The sequence below is a fragment of the Ciconia boyciana genome, chromosome 7 (assembly GCF_034638445.1).
Source record: "Ciconia boyciana chromosome 7, ASM3463844v1, whole genome shotgun sequence".
NCBI lineage: Eukaryota > Metazoa > Chordata > Aves > Ciconiiformes > Ciconiidae > Ciconia > Ciconia boyciana.
In genome coordinates, this window is record NC_132940.1 from 21,031,830 (window position 1) to 21,047,303 (window position 15,474).

General features: G+C 39.0%; 1 protein-coding gene across 5 annotated transcripts in view; it reads right to left on the minus strand.

Annotated features, from left to right (window-relative positions):
• Nucleotides 1-15,474, minus strand: part of DPYD (dihydropyrimidine dehydrogenase) — a 368,218-nt gene that overhangs the window by 14,091 nt on the left and 338,653 nt on the right. For all 5 annotated transcript variants that reach the window (XM_072867679.1, XM_072867677.1, XM_072867676.1 and 2 more), the window contains one exon: nucleotides 1,075-1,218. In XM_072867679.1, the coding sequence (XP_072723780.1) occupies nucleotides 1,075-1,218 (144 nt within the window). The remainder of the gene's footprint in view (nucleotides 1-1,074; nucleotides 1,219-15,474) is intronic.

Sequence of the window (15,474 nt, forward strand, 5' to 3'; positions counted from 1 at the left end):
CAGTCAAAAAAACTGAGAGAGGTCTACAGAAGTGGCAAACTATTTAACTTAAACAGGAAGATGACTCAAAATTTCTCATTGGCTGGTTTTGCAGTTCTACCAGTTATCTTGGAATATTGCATATGTTGGTAAACTGCAAAATTCCCTTGGGAATTACGTGTTATTTTGAGCCACTGCTCATATTGTATTTTACGTTTGGCCTTATTTTTGCAAGAATTCTTACAGGTCTGATCATATAGTGAAGGCTACCTATCTCTAGATATCTGATATTCTCACATATATGAGGAAGACAGCCAACAAGCTCAACAGATATAATTTTCACACTGCTTTATAAAAGGGCCTACATGAGAATCGTGATTAAAAAAAAAAAAAAAGTCTGCTTCTTTTTCCTATTCAGACATGAAGTTTAAGTAAGGTCTAAAGTGAACACCTAGAATAATTAGCTTCTGATGTTTCATTTTATTGACATTTATTGGCTACCTAAGGGAAGGGAAAAGCTCCAATGTATGGAACATATGCAGTAGATGGGGTCACAGGTTTTATTTTCACCTTGACATTTACTTATTGTAGACGGTGGATCAGCTACTTAGACAAACGTTCTCCAGCTTTAAAAGTTCAGTCTAAAAACCTATGACACAGCTTTCATATATACTGATCACCAACCTTTTCCATTGATCCTACATGAGAGATTGAGGTATTTAGCACATCGCAAGTAATCAAAAAGTATCATGCAAAACTGAGCTCATACTGTAGCATTCAAACGGAAAGAAATTGTTAACAGTTCTACCTTGTTCGTCAAGGCATTACCCATGCCTTGTTCTACAATTACTGTTCCATTGCCTGAATATCTTCATTTTGAAAAATGACATTAGGGAAATATCTATACATGTACATCACAAATAATTTCCCATTGATTTTGGTTAAAAGCTAGAAAGTCTGCATAAATAGTTGTCTTTGATGCCCTCTAACAAGCTTAAAAGCAGTAATAACCAACTCAAACTGCTAGACATGACTGTGCATGTCAACTGCCTGATGGCTGATCATTTCTTATGTGTAAGCATGTATTTTTGTTACCTTGATTGCTGGAATGGGCTTCTTCAGAATGAAATGCTTTTTCTCAGGAAGCACAGCAGCCATGCTCTGTTCCTTCAGTTTAATCTTGTTCTCAGCTATTATCTTTTTGCGCTGTTCCAGGTAAGGCCCAAAACAGGGTAGTTTCTGAAATGAAAATCAGGAAACATGATTATGTTTAATGAGTGGGTGTGGCAAAAAGGTGAGTCCGATCCCAAGGGCGAGATCCTAAGTCCTTGCTGAGTGTGACTTACTTCTTATTCAGGAAGCTGAAATTGAAATCACTGAGACTGTACCAGCACAAGAAGTGAATAAAAATCAAATATGAACTTCAGGATCTGACTTGAAAATATACATTGAATATTAAAATATTAATATACCACAGCAGAAAAATAGCTGAATTGCAGGTCAGCATCCAACAGTCTTATATTTCCCCATTGCATACTTGCTTATATATAAAAATGTATCAGGTTAAATAATTCAAATGTGTAATTTTATAGTATGTGGAAAGGGATCATACAACTATCAGTTTACTTAGAAGGGTTCCACTAGTGTTTAAGATTATTTGTATGGATATCTGAATATATCAATATATATTTTTAAAGTTTACAAACATGTATTTTGCATTCTGATAACAGAAGTCTGTCTTGACCTGTCAAAGTAAGGCTAAAAAACACCAAATGAACTGAAACACATTCTAATCTCCTAATTTACCTCTATGTCCCACGTGTAGTCTTTTCTGCAACATTTAATCCTTGAACCCAATTAAGCAAACTCTAGAGGAAGATATCACTGAATTGCAAAACTCATGTCTCGCCCAAGAACATGAAAGTACTGGTTCAGATTTCATAAACCACTCAGCTTCCTGAAAGAAAAAGTGCCTTTGTTTACCTAGCAGAGATATGGACAACTGTAGTGTGCCACAATCACATATTTAGGTGAACAAAAAATGGTAGAAAACATGGATTTTTGCTTGATGCAAAAGACCATGCCCTTCCTTCCCTGAAACTAGTTCCTTATTCTGCGAAAGTATTTTACCCACCTAACTAAACCCCGTTCAGAAGCTACTGCAGCACTGCAGAAACTAGCAGGTAGTAATGGGATACATAGCCTCAGCAGTTGCTAGCATTAATTCACGCTAATAATACAACCTCAAAGAGCATATCGAACAAGATACAGTACTGCTGTGGTTATCAATTTTTTAAGAGGGAATTTCAATGTGAATTTTAATCCCAAAATTATTTAAAAATTTAGAAATTATTATTTTTTAAAATGAAGTAAATCCAGAAGAGGTTACCCGGCTCTTCTGCTAACCCTTAGGAGAAAAATTCCTCAATGAGCTCTGTCAGTCACAATACCCAACTTTGGGACCTCAGGCTTCTTGTTATGACAAATAAAAGCTTTCTTGGCTGCTAGGTTTTTGGCACTCTAAGCATACAGCCAGAGGGTGAGGTCCTTGAAATGCTTCCCTGCTTCTGAGACTTGGTTTGTGTCCTCAACATATTTTTAACTTCAAGTCAGAACACGACTTCCAGTCTCATGGTGCTCTCCAGAGGAGGTGTCCTCCTGCAGGCTGGGACTGAGCCGTACTCTGGGACGAAGCCTCATTCTAGGCAAATGCAAGACTGGAACTGTGGGGGATGCTGCAGACCCCATCTGTCCCAAACCTAGACGTAGCCCAAGTTTGCCCACCAGCAAAGGGCTCTTGTTTTGTCTGTTCAATGGGAACTTTGTTCCTGAATGTCATGTTCAAGGGCTTCCTTACAGACATCAAACAAACTTTCCTTTCTGTGCAGTTGCCATACATGATCTTGGAAAGGAAATGTTCTAGGACGTCTTAAAATAAGGCTTTAAATATTACTGCAAACAGCAGTAAGGTAGTGGCCTTACATACCAAAGTCAAATAAGACAGCAAAACCAGAGTTATTTAAACAGGAAAATGAGTAGAAGGAAGAATTTTTCTAATTTCAATCTAATCAATAGGCTCTAAAGCACACACATAGAGACTCAATTCTTTATATGACTTTTAGAAAGCCTAAGACTTAGCAAAAATCTAAAAAATATACATTTTGATAAAAAGTATTCTTGTATGTCTGCTAGGCTGCATCAATTAGAAATACATTTTGGCTATGAATAAGTAGTAGCTGTGTCACTGAGAAACTATTTTCTCTCCATAATTTATGTGCTGATGCCAACAACTTTGGGCTTGAGAGGGCAGCAGACCTGATGACAAAGCGTTTTTGGACTCTTCCCTGTCTGGCCAGGAATTGAATTGCTGACTTTCAGAGTAGGTAGCAAAGCTAATTTTGCTGAGGTTTTAACTGAAGCAGTAGAGACAGGAGACAGTTGTTCATGGCTTAACTGATTGAAGATCATCTTTGGGAAGAATAGCCAAATCTTTGCAGAATAAATCCTTCACTTTTCTGTTCTCTTAATGTATGCCCAATCTCCTAATTTCTACAGACAGTAATACTGAGTATATTGAAATGAAGTAGGTGATCTAAGGGAAAATGTGGAAAAATAATTCAGTTTTGTGTCTAGGTGAAGAGTGAATTACAAAGGCAATTAATTAATTTTCTAAATTGTGAGATGGAAGTATTTAGATTTTTACATATAACATAGCTGCTAGCTGGAATGTACAGCAGACATTTTCAAAAGTGTGCAATGCCATCAGTACCATAATTCAGATGTTTCATAATGACATACATGCAGTTAAATTAACTATATAACCTGTATCTTTTAAAAATAAATGAAATTATGATTAATCTAGAAAACTAACACCCAACCTTAGTCTTTGCTATGCATTGCTGTTTTTCCATCAAGACATTGATTAAATGGAATTTAAAATAATTAAGGAAACACCTAGGTCTTAGTCCAGGCTTGGGCATACACAATGAGCTTCCACTGACTTAACAGAAGGTGACTGCGTGCCCATACAAATGGTCTGGTTATTTTGTGTTTTGAGTCTAGTAGTTCACAAGCAGCCAAGCCAAATTTCATCAAACACCACACTGAAAAGGAGCAATCCTTTGTATAACAATAACTAATGCATGAAAATGTAACCTCAGGAGTTTAGGAAGGACTTATTGATGGTTCCCCTTATGAGTAATGCACAGATATAGGGAACGCTGATGAGACTGCTTATTGTTCAGAGCTGTGGTTTCAAACATTTTGGAGTCAAAGGCCATGTGAAATGACAAACAATATTTTAATGAAGTGAGTTACTGGATATAGAAAAAGTGGAAACATGTTGAAATAACTGCTGAAGACATGGATATTTAAGAGAGTTTAAAATTAAATCACCTCTAATCATTGTAGGGGATATCTTCCTAAGCACATGGGGGATTTAATAGCACAATTCCCAATGAAAGCACAAGCACAGAACTTGGTGAGTTTAACTGTGTTTGCTTTTGAAATCTTTCTACAGCACGGTTTGTTTTTTTTTAATTTCCAGATATTCCAGTGTCACTAAACTCTCCATACACTGATATCTTTGTCATATCAACATCTGCCTAGAAAAAAACAATTAATATGAATATGTGGATCATAGCAAGTGCTTAGAAGATTGCAACAAACAGAGTAATTAGATAATTCTTGTCTACTTATATATCTGTATCAGTGATGTCTATAGCTGCATTATTTGTATCCATCTGTCTCTATATAGCCATAATTCAATGTGTTTCTATTGGAGGGATAACATCAAGAATGGTGCCAAAATAAATATATTAAGTGGTATTATTTCCTTGTTTATAATTGCTTTATCACAATACTGGAAGCTTGAAATATTGTGCTGGACTATTTTACAGAAATAAAGGAAAAATCCAAATCCTCCCCCTCCCCCTCCCCAAGACTTCCAAAAGCTGCCTTTTAACTGATGAACTGTATAAATCTCCAGCAACATCGTGATTTTTGTTTCAGTAGTTTCTCCAGGGATTCATCATTGATGAATTTGTTCTCACCAGAAAAGCTAAATCCTACTCATTTAAAGATAACAGTATCTTCCACTAAAACTGTCTCTATCCAGGTATAAAAAAGCATTACCCTGCCAATAGAGAACTGACAACATAATGAATCAACAACGAAACCTTAAGCTGGGAGATCTTTAAGGTGAATAAGTCTGTTTTGATTATAATTTATTAATGGATCAATCTAAAGGTAATTGAGCATATTATGAACTAAAAAAGGTGCTTGTTTCCTAATGGTAAAAAGTAGAGAGAATCCTCCAGTTCAGATTGCTGCAATTTTCATGGGCACACCAGCAAGTAGCCTAAGTGGTGGAACAGGCTAGTGAACAGGGCAGTGCAATATGCATCAGACGACCCAGACTTTATTTCTAACTTTGAAACTGATCTGCTCCTTATTCTGGGAAAGTCCATGTATGTGTCCACGATGTAGTAATGGGTTGTTTATTTGGGAGCTGTCTCCTACTAAGGGGCTGGATGCTATCTACTGTTAGAAGACCCAGATTTCAGCTGGCACAGCTAGGTCTCATCATAAACCAAAAATAAGCAACAGTCCCCTACAGTACTCCAGTGGATCTGAAGTATATCCTGCTGGTATATGCTGATGAGATGGGGCATCAAAAGGAACACTGGAAAATAGTAATTTTCATTAAAATTATTTTCAGGGAGCAGTGGGCACAAGGTAAAGGAAGAACTTACATAAACAATTCTAGGGATCACTGGCTCATGGAAATTTGGGGTAGCAGTATCATTTAGCTATGAGGCAACACGTTTCAAAAATACTGTTTCCCTTGTGTGAAGAATTTCCCATATTGAATGTAATGTCATTATCCAATTTCTTTTATACCTGAGTGTTGCCTCCAGTCTGAGGTATGAAAATGTGTATCCATTCATTCTCTAAATTCCTCTTGTGCACTTTCAACATGTAAACAATTTTAAGTGGTGCAGTGATGTCCCTCATGAATCTGGAAATGGAACTGAAGCCAAATTGTCTTATTTCATGTACTTTACATTTTTCAAGTGTAGATATTTCTGCTTGCACATAGCAAAACTAGATGAGAACAAGAATGAAGACTGAAAAATGTCTGACAAACTGAACTGCTAAAAGAGAGTTCAAATTGCTCTACTGAAATATTCTATACTGGTTGCAGTAGAGATGCACCAAACAAAGGCCCACATACTCTGTAGCTATGGAAATGGATGGATAATTGTCACACTAAAGCTTTGCCATGTAGTGGCAAACACTAGTGTGTTCTGAAACATTAGTGTGTTTTAGAAATCAAACAAGAGGTGGCTTTTAATCTTCCTTCTCTGTGGCTTGTTTTTCTGAATAGACCTTTCTCTGACATTACTTAACCAACAGCTCTCCCTCAGAGAAGGAGAGAAGAAAGGAGGAGAAAATACAAATTCTCTAAATGGTTGGAAAGGACAAAGGTGGTCAACTACCTGCACAGAATCACAGAGTGGTTGACACCAGAACGGACATCTTGAGACCATCCAGTCCAACCCTCTGCTCAGAGCAGAGTCAGCTATATCAGGTTTCACCAGTATGTCTATGAGGATGCTATTGGGGACAGTGTTGAAAGCCTTGCTAAACAGCTACTGCTCTCCTCTCATCTACTAAGCCCGTCATCTCATTGTAGTAGGCTATCGAGTAGGTCACACGTGGTTTTCCCCTTCCCTTTACCAGCATGGTAAATCCATACTGAGTACTCCCTTCCTATGAAGAATAGTTGATCTGTAGTTGGTTTAGCTATCCTCCCCAAATACCACTCTCTTCTGTAAACATGCAGAAAAGCTGGGCTTCATCTCTTTGCTGCCTTGGAAGGACTACATCTGGGAAGGTTTCTTGTTGGCTTCAGAGAACTGGGGAGACAAGCAGCTGGGCAGGTAAAAGCTAAGAGTGAAACAGTTTGGGAGGCTACACAACCAAGTGACTACCTCAGACACAGTTAAAGCTATGAAGATTGCAGACAAGAATGAATAGCTTTGAAGAGGGTAATAGGTGAAGCAGGACCCCTGAAAGTGGGAGCACGGTATGGAAAGGCAATCAGATAAGGGAAACATTAACATTTAAGCAAGGTAGACAGCTGCCCTCACCCAGGAGCTACAAGAATTTAAATCAGGTTTGTATGGGTCATTTTATATGCCCTCAGCACAAAGGTTTTAGTAATGTTTGACCCCCATTTGTTCATGTGGAAAACTTCTGTATTTGATGTATAAAGTTTTCCAGAGAAAGCAGTTTCAATTTTAACGATTTTTTCCAGTTGTTTCTGAATCCTTCAAGTTTATTTTTTTCTAAAGTCTAATGTGCTCAAAATGGCTGCATGTATCTAGAATCCTTATTACATGCTGCACGCATACGTGGCCTTGACCATACTTTACACTGCGCAACAGTTTCCATTCAGTGGTCTGCCTCCACCCTCTTGCAACTTTACAACAACAACAACAAGATTACTAAAGTTTCCTGAAGTGGTATCTGCTTTCTTTCTTGTTCTCGGAGAACACAATGAAACATGACTCCAACATTTCCAGAGAAGAAGAAAACATAAAGTCCCAGGACCAAGAACAGCAACAACAACAAAATCTTGTCACAATGTCAAGGTAGCTTGTGCTCCTTCTAGGAAAAAAACCCCAACCCAACAATAAAGCCAAAAGCTGAATTCTGATCCTTTAAAAGTTCTAAATAACACACATATTCATATTCATAGATATATGGAGAGAATATTTTGCACAAGCTTTCCCCACTAATTGCGTCAACTGCTTAACTAATGAAAACTAAGTATGTATGTCAATGGAGAAAGTGAAGCTGCTAATTCTTATTCTTTTAGACATTCGTACTCTTTCAGCTAAATTCTCAAAGCTCAATTCTCTTAAATAGCTGCTCTTCTCTGCAGTCTGGCAATGCTAACGCATGGGCCCTTCCCATACACTGCATGGTAAGGGCCCATGGCATGAAAGAGTCATCCAGATGGCAGTAGGGTTCTTGTCAAGCCCTCCAGCAGGGAATCCTGCGAGAGTCCTCCCCATGGCATGCGGGCAGGTGATGTGGCACGGAGAGGACGGGACACTTCACTCTATCAGTTTCCATCTGATAGTGAGTTTCTTGAGCTGACACCAGTTGTTATAGCACCCAGAGCTGCTGTAGTTACATTAGCAAGAAGCCACAGAGAATTTGTCCCTTGTATTAAAGGGTTCACACATTCTCACGGCTCTGTTTCTTAGAGCTGAGACATTACTGGCATCACTGCCTTCAATGATGCAGAAATGCCTTCAAATAAGGGACAAAACATAACAATTCTTTAGAAAAAAATGAACTCTGCCTTTCAGTTATTTTGATTTTTTTTTCTTGGAACTTTAATTTGCTTCATAAACAGCACTGTCTCAATAATCTGTAATTACTGCACATATACTTGTTCCTGTAACCTCTGCTCCCCACACTGCATGTGTATATACCATTGCATTTAGTTACTCAACTATTCTGCCCACTCTTTAGACCACGATTATTTAAAGCGGGTGAGCTAACCCCCAGCCCTGCAGTAATTCTGAGACTAAATGGAACATTAATGTGTGTTCTAGGAAAACATATTGCCGTGACCTCACCAAGAGATATATAGTACCATGCTTGAGCGTGCAGATAAAACCATTATTTAAAATAACAATTATTTCTTCTTTCATCATTTTTCTAACACTGCCAAAATTTTCTCTACTAGCTCAAAATCACGAACAAATTATTCTTCATGTTCTATCTCAAATGGTTGGTTTTTAGCAGCTTATATATACCAAGTGAAGGAAAAGATTTTAGGATTATAGGCTTACTATAGTGCAGCAAAAACTTATATTCTACAAATGTACTGAAGTCATGAAATATTCATCAATAAAACAAAAAGGAGTTAATATTTGAAGCAAGCTTAGACATTTACAATCAAAAGCCAGGATGACATAGATGATAAAGAAAATGTTACCTTCTGGGGTGAAGAAAAGAAGATACTGATATACATTACTGTGCTACTTCATGAACATCTGGCAGTCTGTCACTTAATAGACAACAACATCTTCTCTAAACAGAAGAGACCTGAATTCATCAGGGATTCCTGTAGTATAGTATGTGCTTAACTTAAGTACCTGCTTTCTGTGATTTCCATAGATTACCATATTCATGACACTGTGAAGTGAAAGCATTCTTCTCACTCTCTAACCAGAACATGCAAAAGAAATTAAAACATTGGCAGGCACTTTGTCTCCAGTTTGTTGGACATGTGAGGAAAGGACTTTCCACCCATTTATGCAGATGAAATTCTGTCAGCTAAGCAGCAGCGTAACAAAGATGTCAGCAGAATGGCTATTAACAAATATCTGACAGGCAAGCAAATATAACTATTCAAATGTGTTTAGGAAATGTGGATCAGTATCAGTTGAGCCTTAGTATTGGAAAAAACTTTGTGCAAACAAGATTTTGTACTTTTACTGGTACAGAAGTAAAAACACATCAGTCCAGTATCCACATTTTCATGTGTATCTATATACCATAGTGCATATATCTCCATACATTCAGCTTACATGCTTATCATGTCAATGCTGTAAATTACCTGATCATATGAAAAAATGCCATTGCTAGATACTTTTACCCACCTTATGCTCCAAGCTGGCTGGTAACTGAGCTGTTCAGAACAACCCTAAAATCATCTGTTTCTTTGGATTTAACCATCCTCTTCTGGGGGTACATGTACTGAGGAGACTGAACTCTAGCAGTACCTAATCATAGAATGCTTTGGATTGGAAGGGACATTTACAGGTCATCTAGTCCAACCCCCCTGCAAGAGCAGGGACATCTTTAACTAGATCAGGTTGCTCAGACCCCCATCCAACCTGACCTTGAATGTTTCCAGGGATGGGGCCTCCACTACCTCTCTGGGCAACCTGTTCCAGTGCCTCACCACCCTCATTGTAAAAAAGTTCTTTCTTAAATCCAGTCTAAATCTGCCCTCCCTTCGTTTAAAACCATTGCTCCTTGGCCTGTCACAACAGGCCTTGCTAAAAAGTCTGTCCCCGTCTTTCCTATAGGCCCCCTTTAAGTACTGGAAGGCTGCTATAAGGTCTCCCCGCAGCCTTCTGTTCTCCAGGCTGAACAACCCCAACTCTCTCAGCCTGTCCTCGAAGGAGAGGTGCTCCAGCCCTCGGATCATTTTCATGGCCCTCCTCTGGACCCGCTCCAACATCTCCATGTCCTTCTTTTGCTGAGGGCTCCAGAGCTGGATGCAGTACTCCAGGTGAGGTCTCACCAGAGCAGAGTGGCAGAATCACTGTCTGTTTTCTAGGTCCTTTCAAAGAAGTTTCAGAGGTGCTAGATAGACTATTAAAAGGCAAAAATAAATTTTTTCTTACAACTATGAGAAAGCATGAATATCCTTGCTGCTACAGGAACATTAGTGGTTACCAACTGACCTGTCAATCATAGATGCTGCTGACTCAGCAAGGTGAGCGGAGCTCTATTAAGCTGAATCTGCTAATTCCACTTGTACTAAATGAGCTGGGTCAGGTACCAGGAGCAGCCTAGACCTGTTTCTAGAACTGTGAAGCCCCATGAAGCTGCATTTAAACTGCCTACAGGACCCACATGAACCTGTTCAAAAGCTCCTTGAGCAACCTGACACTACCACACAGCCTGAGAGCAAATACACCCTGTGGTCAGGACGAGGTGAAATGCATGCTATCTACATCCTCCTTAGCTCTCCCACAGTCCCTTCCAGCATCTCCCTGGTGGAAATACAGCTCTAGACACCCTGCAGTACTCAGACATAGAAAGTGTATGTACGTACCATGGCTATATAAAAAATATACAGTCTAATCAGTTATGCCCATCAAATTCGTGCTCTCAGGGGAATGGGAGACTAGGCAGAGAGGGCAACCAGCAACCACCCTTCCAGCCTCTGGAAGAAACCAAGATTTTGAAAGCCACTCTATGAGGCTTTGAGTACATTCAGTAAAATAACCACTGCTGCTACTGTGTGCAAAGAAAAGTGCGTTTTCACCATTGCTATATGTTTTAGCTGCAAATTTACCTATCAAATACTTTTTGCTAACAGTTAAACCTTGCACAAGTGGTAAGAGCATACACTTTTTCCACCTGCTGGAACCTTTGCAGATTTTTGGTTTGGTTTTGTTTTGATTTTTGTTTATCCTGCCTTTTTGTTTTGATGTATTTTTTTTTTTTCATGGAAGCTCCAGATTTATTACCAACTAGCCTATACTGTAAACAGCATATCATTTCAATATATCTAGAAATAAACTCCGCTTTCCCCTGGTAGATTACACGTCACATAACTATACATACATTATTGCACTAATAGATTACTTAAATGCAAACCACTGCTAATAATTCCTAAGCAAATCTTCTTCCACTTCAGATTCATTGTAATCCATCTCTTATGGCAGATGAACTACAGTACTTATCCTCCTTCTGCACAGGCTACAATGCTTTCCCTCATTCATCTCTCACACACAGTAATCTTTCCATCTCTACTTCCCACAATCCTAATTTAAATGTAAAATATTTGGTGCAGACAAATGAGCTCTAGTCAACCCTTGCAGTTATGACCAAGGAGCCTACCATTGCCTTTTAGAGTCTTCAAACTCAATAATACAATGATTTTTATCATCACCTCAATAATCTAAACTCACTAAATTTCATGCTAAGAGTCATAATACAAATAGTTCTGGCATTAATAGTAAGTGCTTCCACCCCTACGTACTCCCACTTAGTTGGCGAGAGGTAGGATGAGAAAATGCTGAATGCTCTTCTATGAAGAGTTTGGGTATTCTGGTTTGATTAAGGCCTTCCAACAGTTTTGAAAATGTGAGAAATCAACACATAACATATGACATTAAAAAAATTATGAGAATATAGCCAGATGGTAAAATTGGAATGGTCCACTGAAAGAAAGTGATGATGGAGAATTTTGATCATTTGAAGTTATTAAAACTTTTTAAACAGATCTGAAAAGAAATAAGTAATTTCTAAACTATTTAAAATGAATATTATATCAAACTTATGAGTAAAATATCAATAACACATTACAAAAGTGATACCTTCACTAAACTGATATAAATACTTCCTATATCATCATCAAGCAGTGAGGAGATGTCAATGTGTAGGTACCAAAGTAATAGATGCTATATAAAAACCTAATGTAGACAACCAGAAAAGTGCTCATTAGAATCAACCTTCCAAGTCCCCCCCAGTGCCTCTCTTGCATATTTATCTGTCTTTATAACAGGTAAAGTATAATATCTAAAGTACCATTATATTCTGAAAATTACGTTACAATGGTCATATATTCTAAAATGCTAATTTGATTAGAGTTTCACTCAAGTCAATCAGAGGAAGAATTTGATTTTTAAAAATCTAATGTGCAAATAATTAGAAATACAGATCACAGGCATATATCACTGTATTTTAAAAATTATCTTGTTTACTAAATAAATAATAGCTTTAAATTGAGTTCTGATCATCTTGTTACTACAAGACTTCACTGATTTGTATGCATAGTTAGGCTTGTGAGTACATGCATTCAGCTCACTCTCTGCTATTAAATATAACCACAATCACATATTGCTTCAACAGGCCATCCACTTTTTTGCTGGTTATGTGCTCCTTACAGATAAACAATGTAGATACATAAACCTCTCCTTTACACATCACTTTGCACTGTGTACTCATTGGGATATTTTGCAGGTCAAAAGGATTGGCAAGGCACAACAAACTATATAATTTATACTTGCAAAGAAACTCCTGTCCTGATCCTACAAGCTTTTATGCATGGCTGACCTTTAAACATGCAAGTAGTTACACTGACCGAGGTTAAGCCTCTGTGCAGTGACTGGGGAAACCAGGACCTTGTCTTACTGGCTGACCACAACCAACCCATTCTTCTTGGACATGCACACACGGTTCCACCTGACTTCATCACAGGAGTTACAGGTGCCTAATGAAAGATAAAACAGAGCGTACAGTGTAGACCTCTTTTGCGTTGTTTGAAAAAACTGTCATGTCTTCAGCTGTTCTGCACACAGATAGTTCCAGATAACATACCTCTTCACAGATGAGTGATCACACAAGCCCTACTGAGCTTTGCTACTCAAAAACCTGCCATATTTAAAAATCTCATCCTCATTTAAATTGTAAAAACAAAATTATTTTTATTTCTTGACATATTTCATCGTTAAAGTTATGCCAGATATTTATAGTGATTCAATCTACAGCTCAAAAAAAATCATCTATATACATTTCGACCATAAGACAGAAAGGGAAACAAAAGTTTCTACTTAGTGCAGCTTCTCTACATTAATGCTGTCTACAACAGTGCTGCTGCTATAAAGGTCACAGATGACATAATTTATATTATTATAGATAATCCATGTCATCTGTCTGCTTGACTTTTTCTTCTCTATATTTTATAGAGGTGCTGTGTATTCTGATGGATGAAGCTCCTAGGAAAGCTTCAGTCTGAGCAGCTTACAGAGGCAGAAGCAGTCACCACACAGGAGAGATTTGCTGCTTCTCCTCAGGAAGGCTGGGACCATTTTCTGCCTCCAGAGAAGGTGCAGTGAGTGGTCCTGCACGAGCAGTAAGTCTGTTCCCAAATACCCACTCTTTCTATGTGCAGACCACTTTGAGGAGCCATGATACCATAGCAAGACAAACTGCATCCTATCTGGAGTGCACCTGGAGCGAGGCGGGCAGGGAGATGAGGCAGGGTAGCGAAATGCAGCTTAGCTACATGGGCTTCATGGATAACCATGGCACAAAGCCAGCCCACAGCTGTAAAGTATTTAAGCAGGACTTGATTTTACTGGAGATAGAGCAGGGTTGCCCTCCTACGCCCCATGGCTGCCAGAAATGCTTGGTGCGGAGCTGGAGCGCTCGCCGGCCAGGCAGAGGGAAGAAGGGGCAAGGCTATGACGGGGAGCAGTAGCGTGATGAACAGCGGGGCTCTCCCAGGCAGCAGCAGCACCCCCTCAAATCCCCCACTCCCCTGTGTCACCCCAGGCTGCTGCCTGCTCTGACAGTAACTTGACTGATGGAGTGGCTCGTGACCCTCAGCCACTGTTTCAGGCTATCTGCAGGCTTAGACAAACATTTTTCTGTGCTCAGACCTCAGAAGTGAGAGAGTGCACCTCCAGCCTTTAATCCTTCTTCCAGATGGATTATTTTCTTTCAATCACTTTTCTGAAGCAGAGTTCTCTGAACTTCTCACACATAAATGTGTTTAGGCAGGAATAAGCAAGCTCATTGTGGTGACATCCCTCAGTTACATTTAGCTGAGATAGCATTATTAAACACGAATATAACTGCTCTCCATCCTTAACTTGGGAAACAGCACATACAAAACTTAGTAATAATTACTGAAAAAAAAAATTCCAACTCAACTTTCTTGTCAACTTGGGTTAGGAGGATTACTCTGTCACCTTCAACACTGCCCAAAATGGAACTTGCAAGCAGCATAAAGCTTGGGCTGGCGTTTTCTGCAGAGACTGCCTGTGACACAGCTGTTGCAGTGGTGTGGAGTTTAACAAGTCAGCTACAAAGTTTGTCAATGGTGTGTTCATCAGTTTGTGTTCTGTCCCCACTGAGCAAGCCCTGGTGAAAAAAGTGCCTCCTTATCTATATGTTTGCCTCCTGCTCATATGACGCAGACATTTGGGGTGAGACTAGAAAATACACTCACCCACTCCCGCTTTAAACAAATTACAGGGTCTCTTCAATGTGGGTGGCTTGCACTCAAGTTCATTATTTATCTTGAGGAAAAGGTTTGATCTTGGCAGAGTCCTGGGTCATATTTCTTGGTGGTTGTTAGCCTGCTGATCATAGTATTGCCCTTTGATTTATTTTCTTTTTGTTATTCCTTTCCCCATTGCCAGCCGTAATGCTTCCTGAGGCAACAGACACTGAGGTATACACATGTCCTGATATCAGTACAGCACCAGGCTACTGTGAGCGCTTTCCACTGGAGGATGTCTTCCTCTTTGCTTTTTAAAAAAAAATTGCAGTTTCAGTTCTTGACTCAGTTTTGCCATTTGACTTGCTGCAAGGCAATGGTAATGATAGCAGTGATGAAAAGTGAACTAGATTTTTATTCCTGGGTTATGTGCATGAGTGAACAAAAAATAGCCCAAGCTCCACTGTCTTGAAATGCAGTTTGGTAGTGGGGCTGCCAGAGTGCCTGATCCTGATCACACCATCTGCAGCAATTGCTGCAAAATGACTGTCGAGCCACAGAAGTCTGACTAATATAGCAAAGGTTAGGTTCTGAGATTTGTTGTTTGAAATCAAGTCCTTTGCTCTACTTTTCCTCAAAGTCTATTAAGAATGCAATCAGTTTTTATGTCTCTTCTTTCTGTTAGGCCTGTGTTTCTCCAGGGGTAATGCAACTACCTGCAC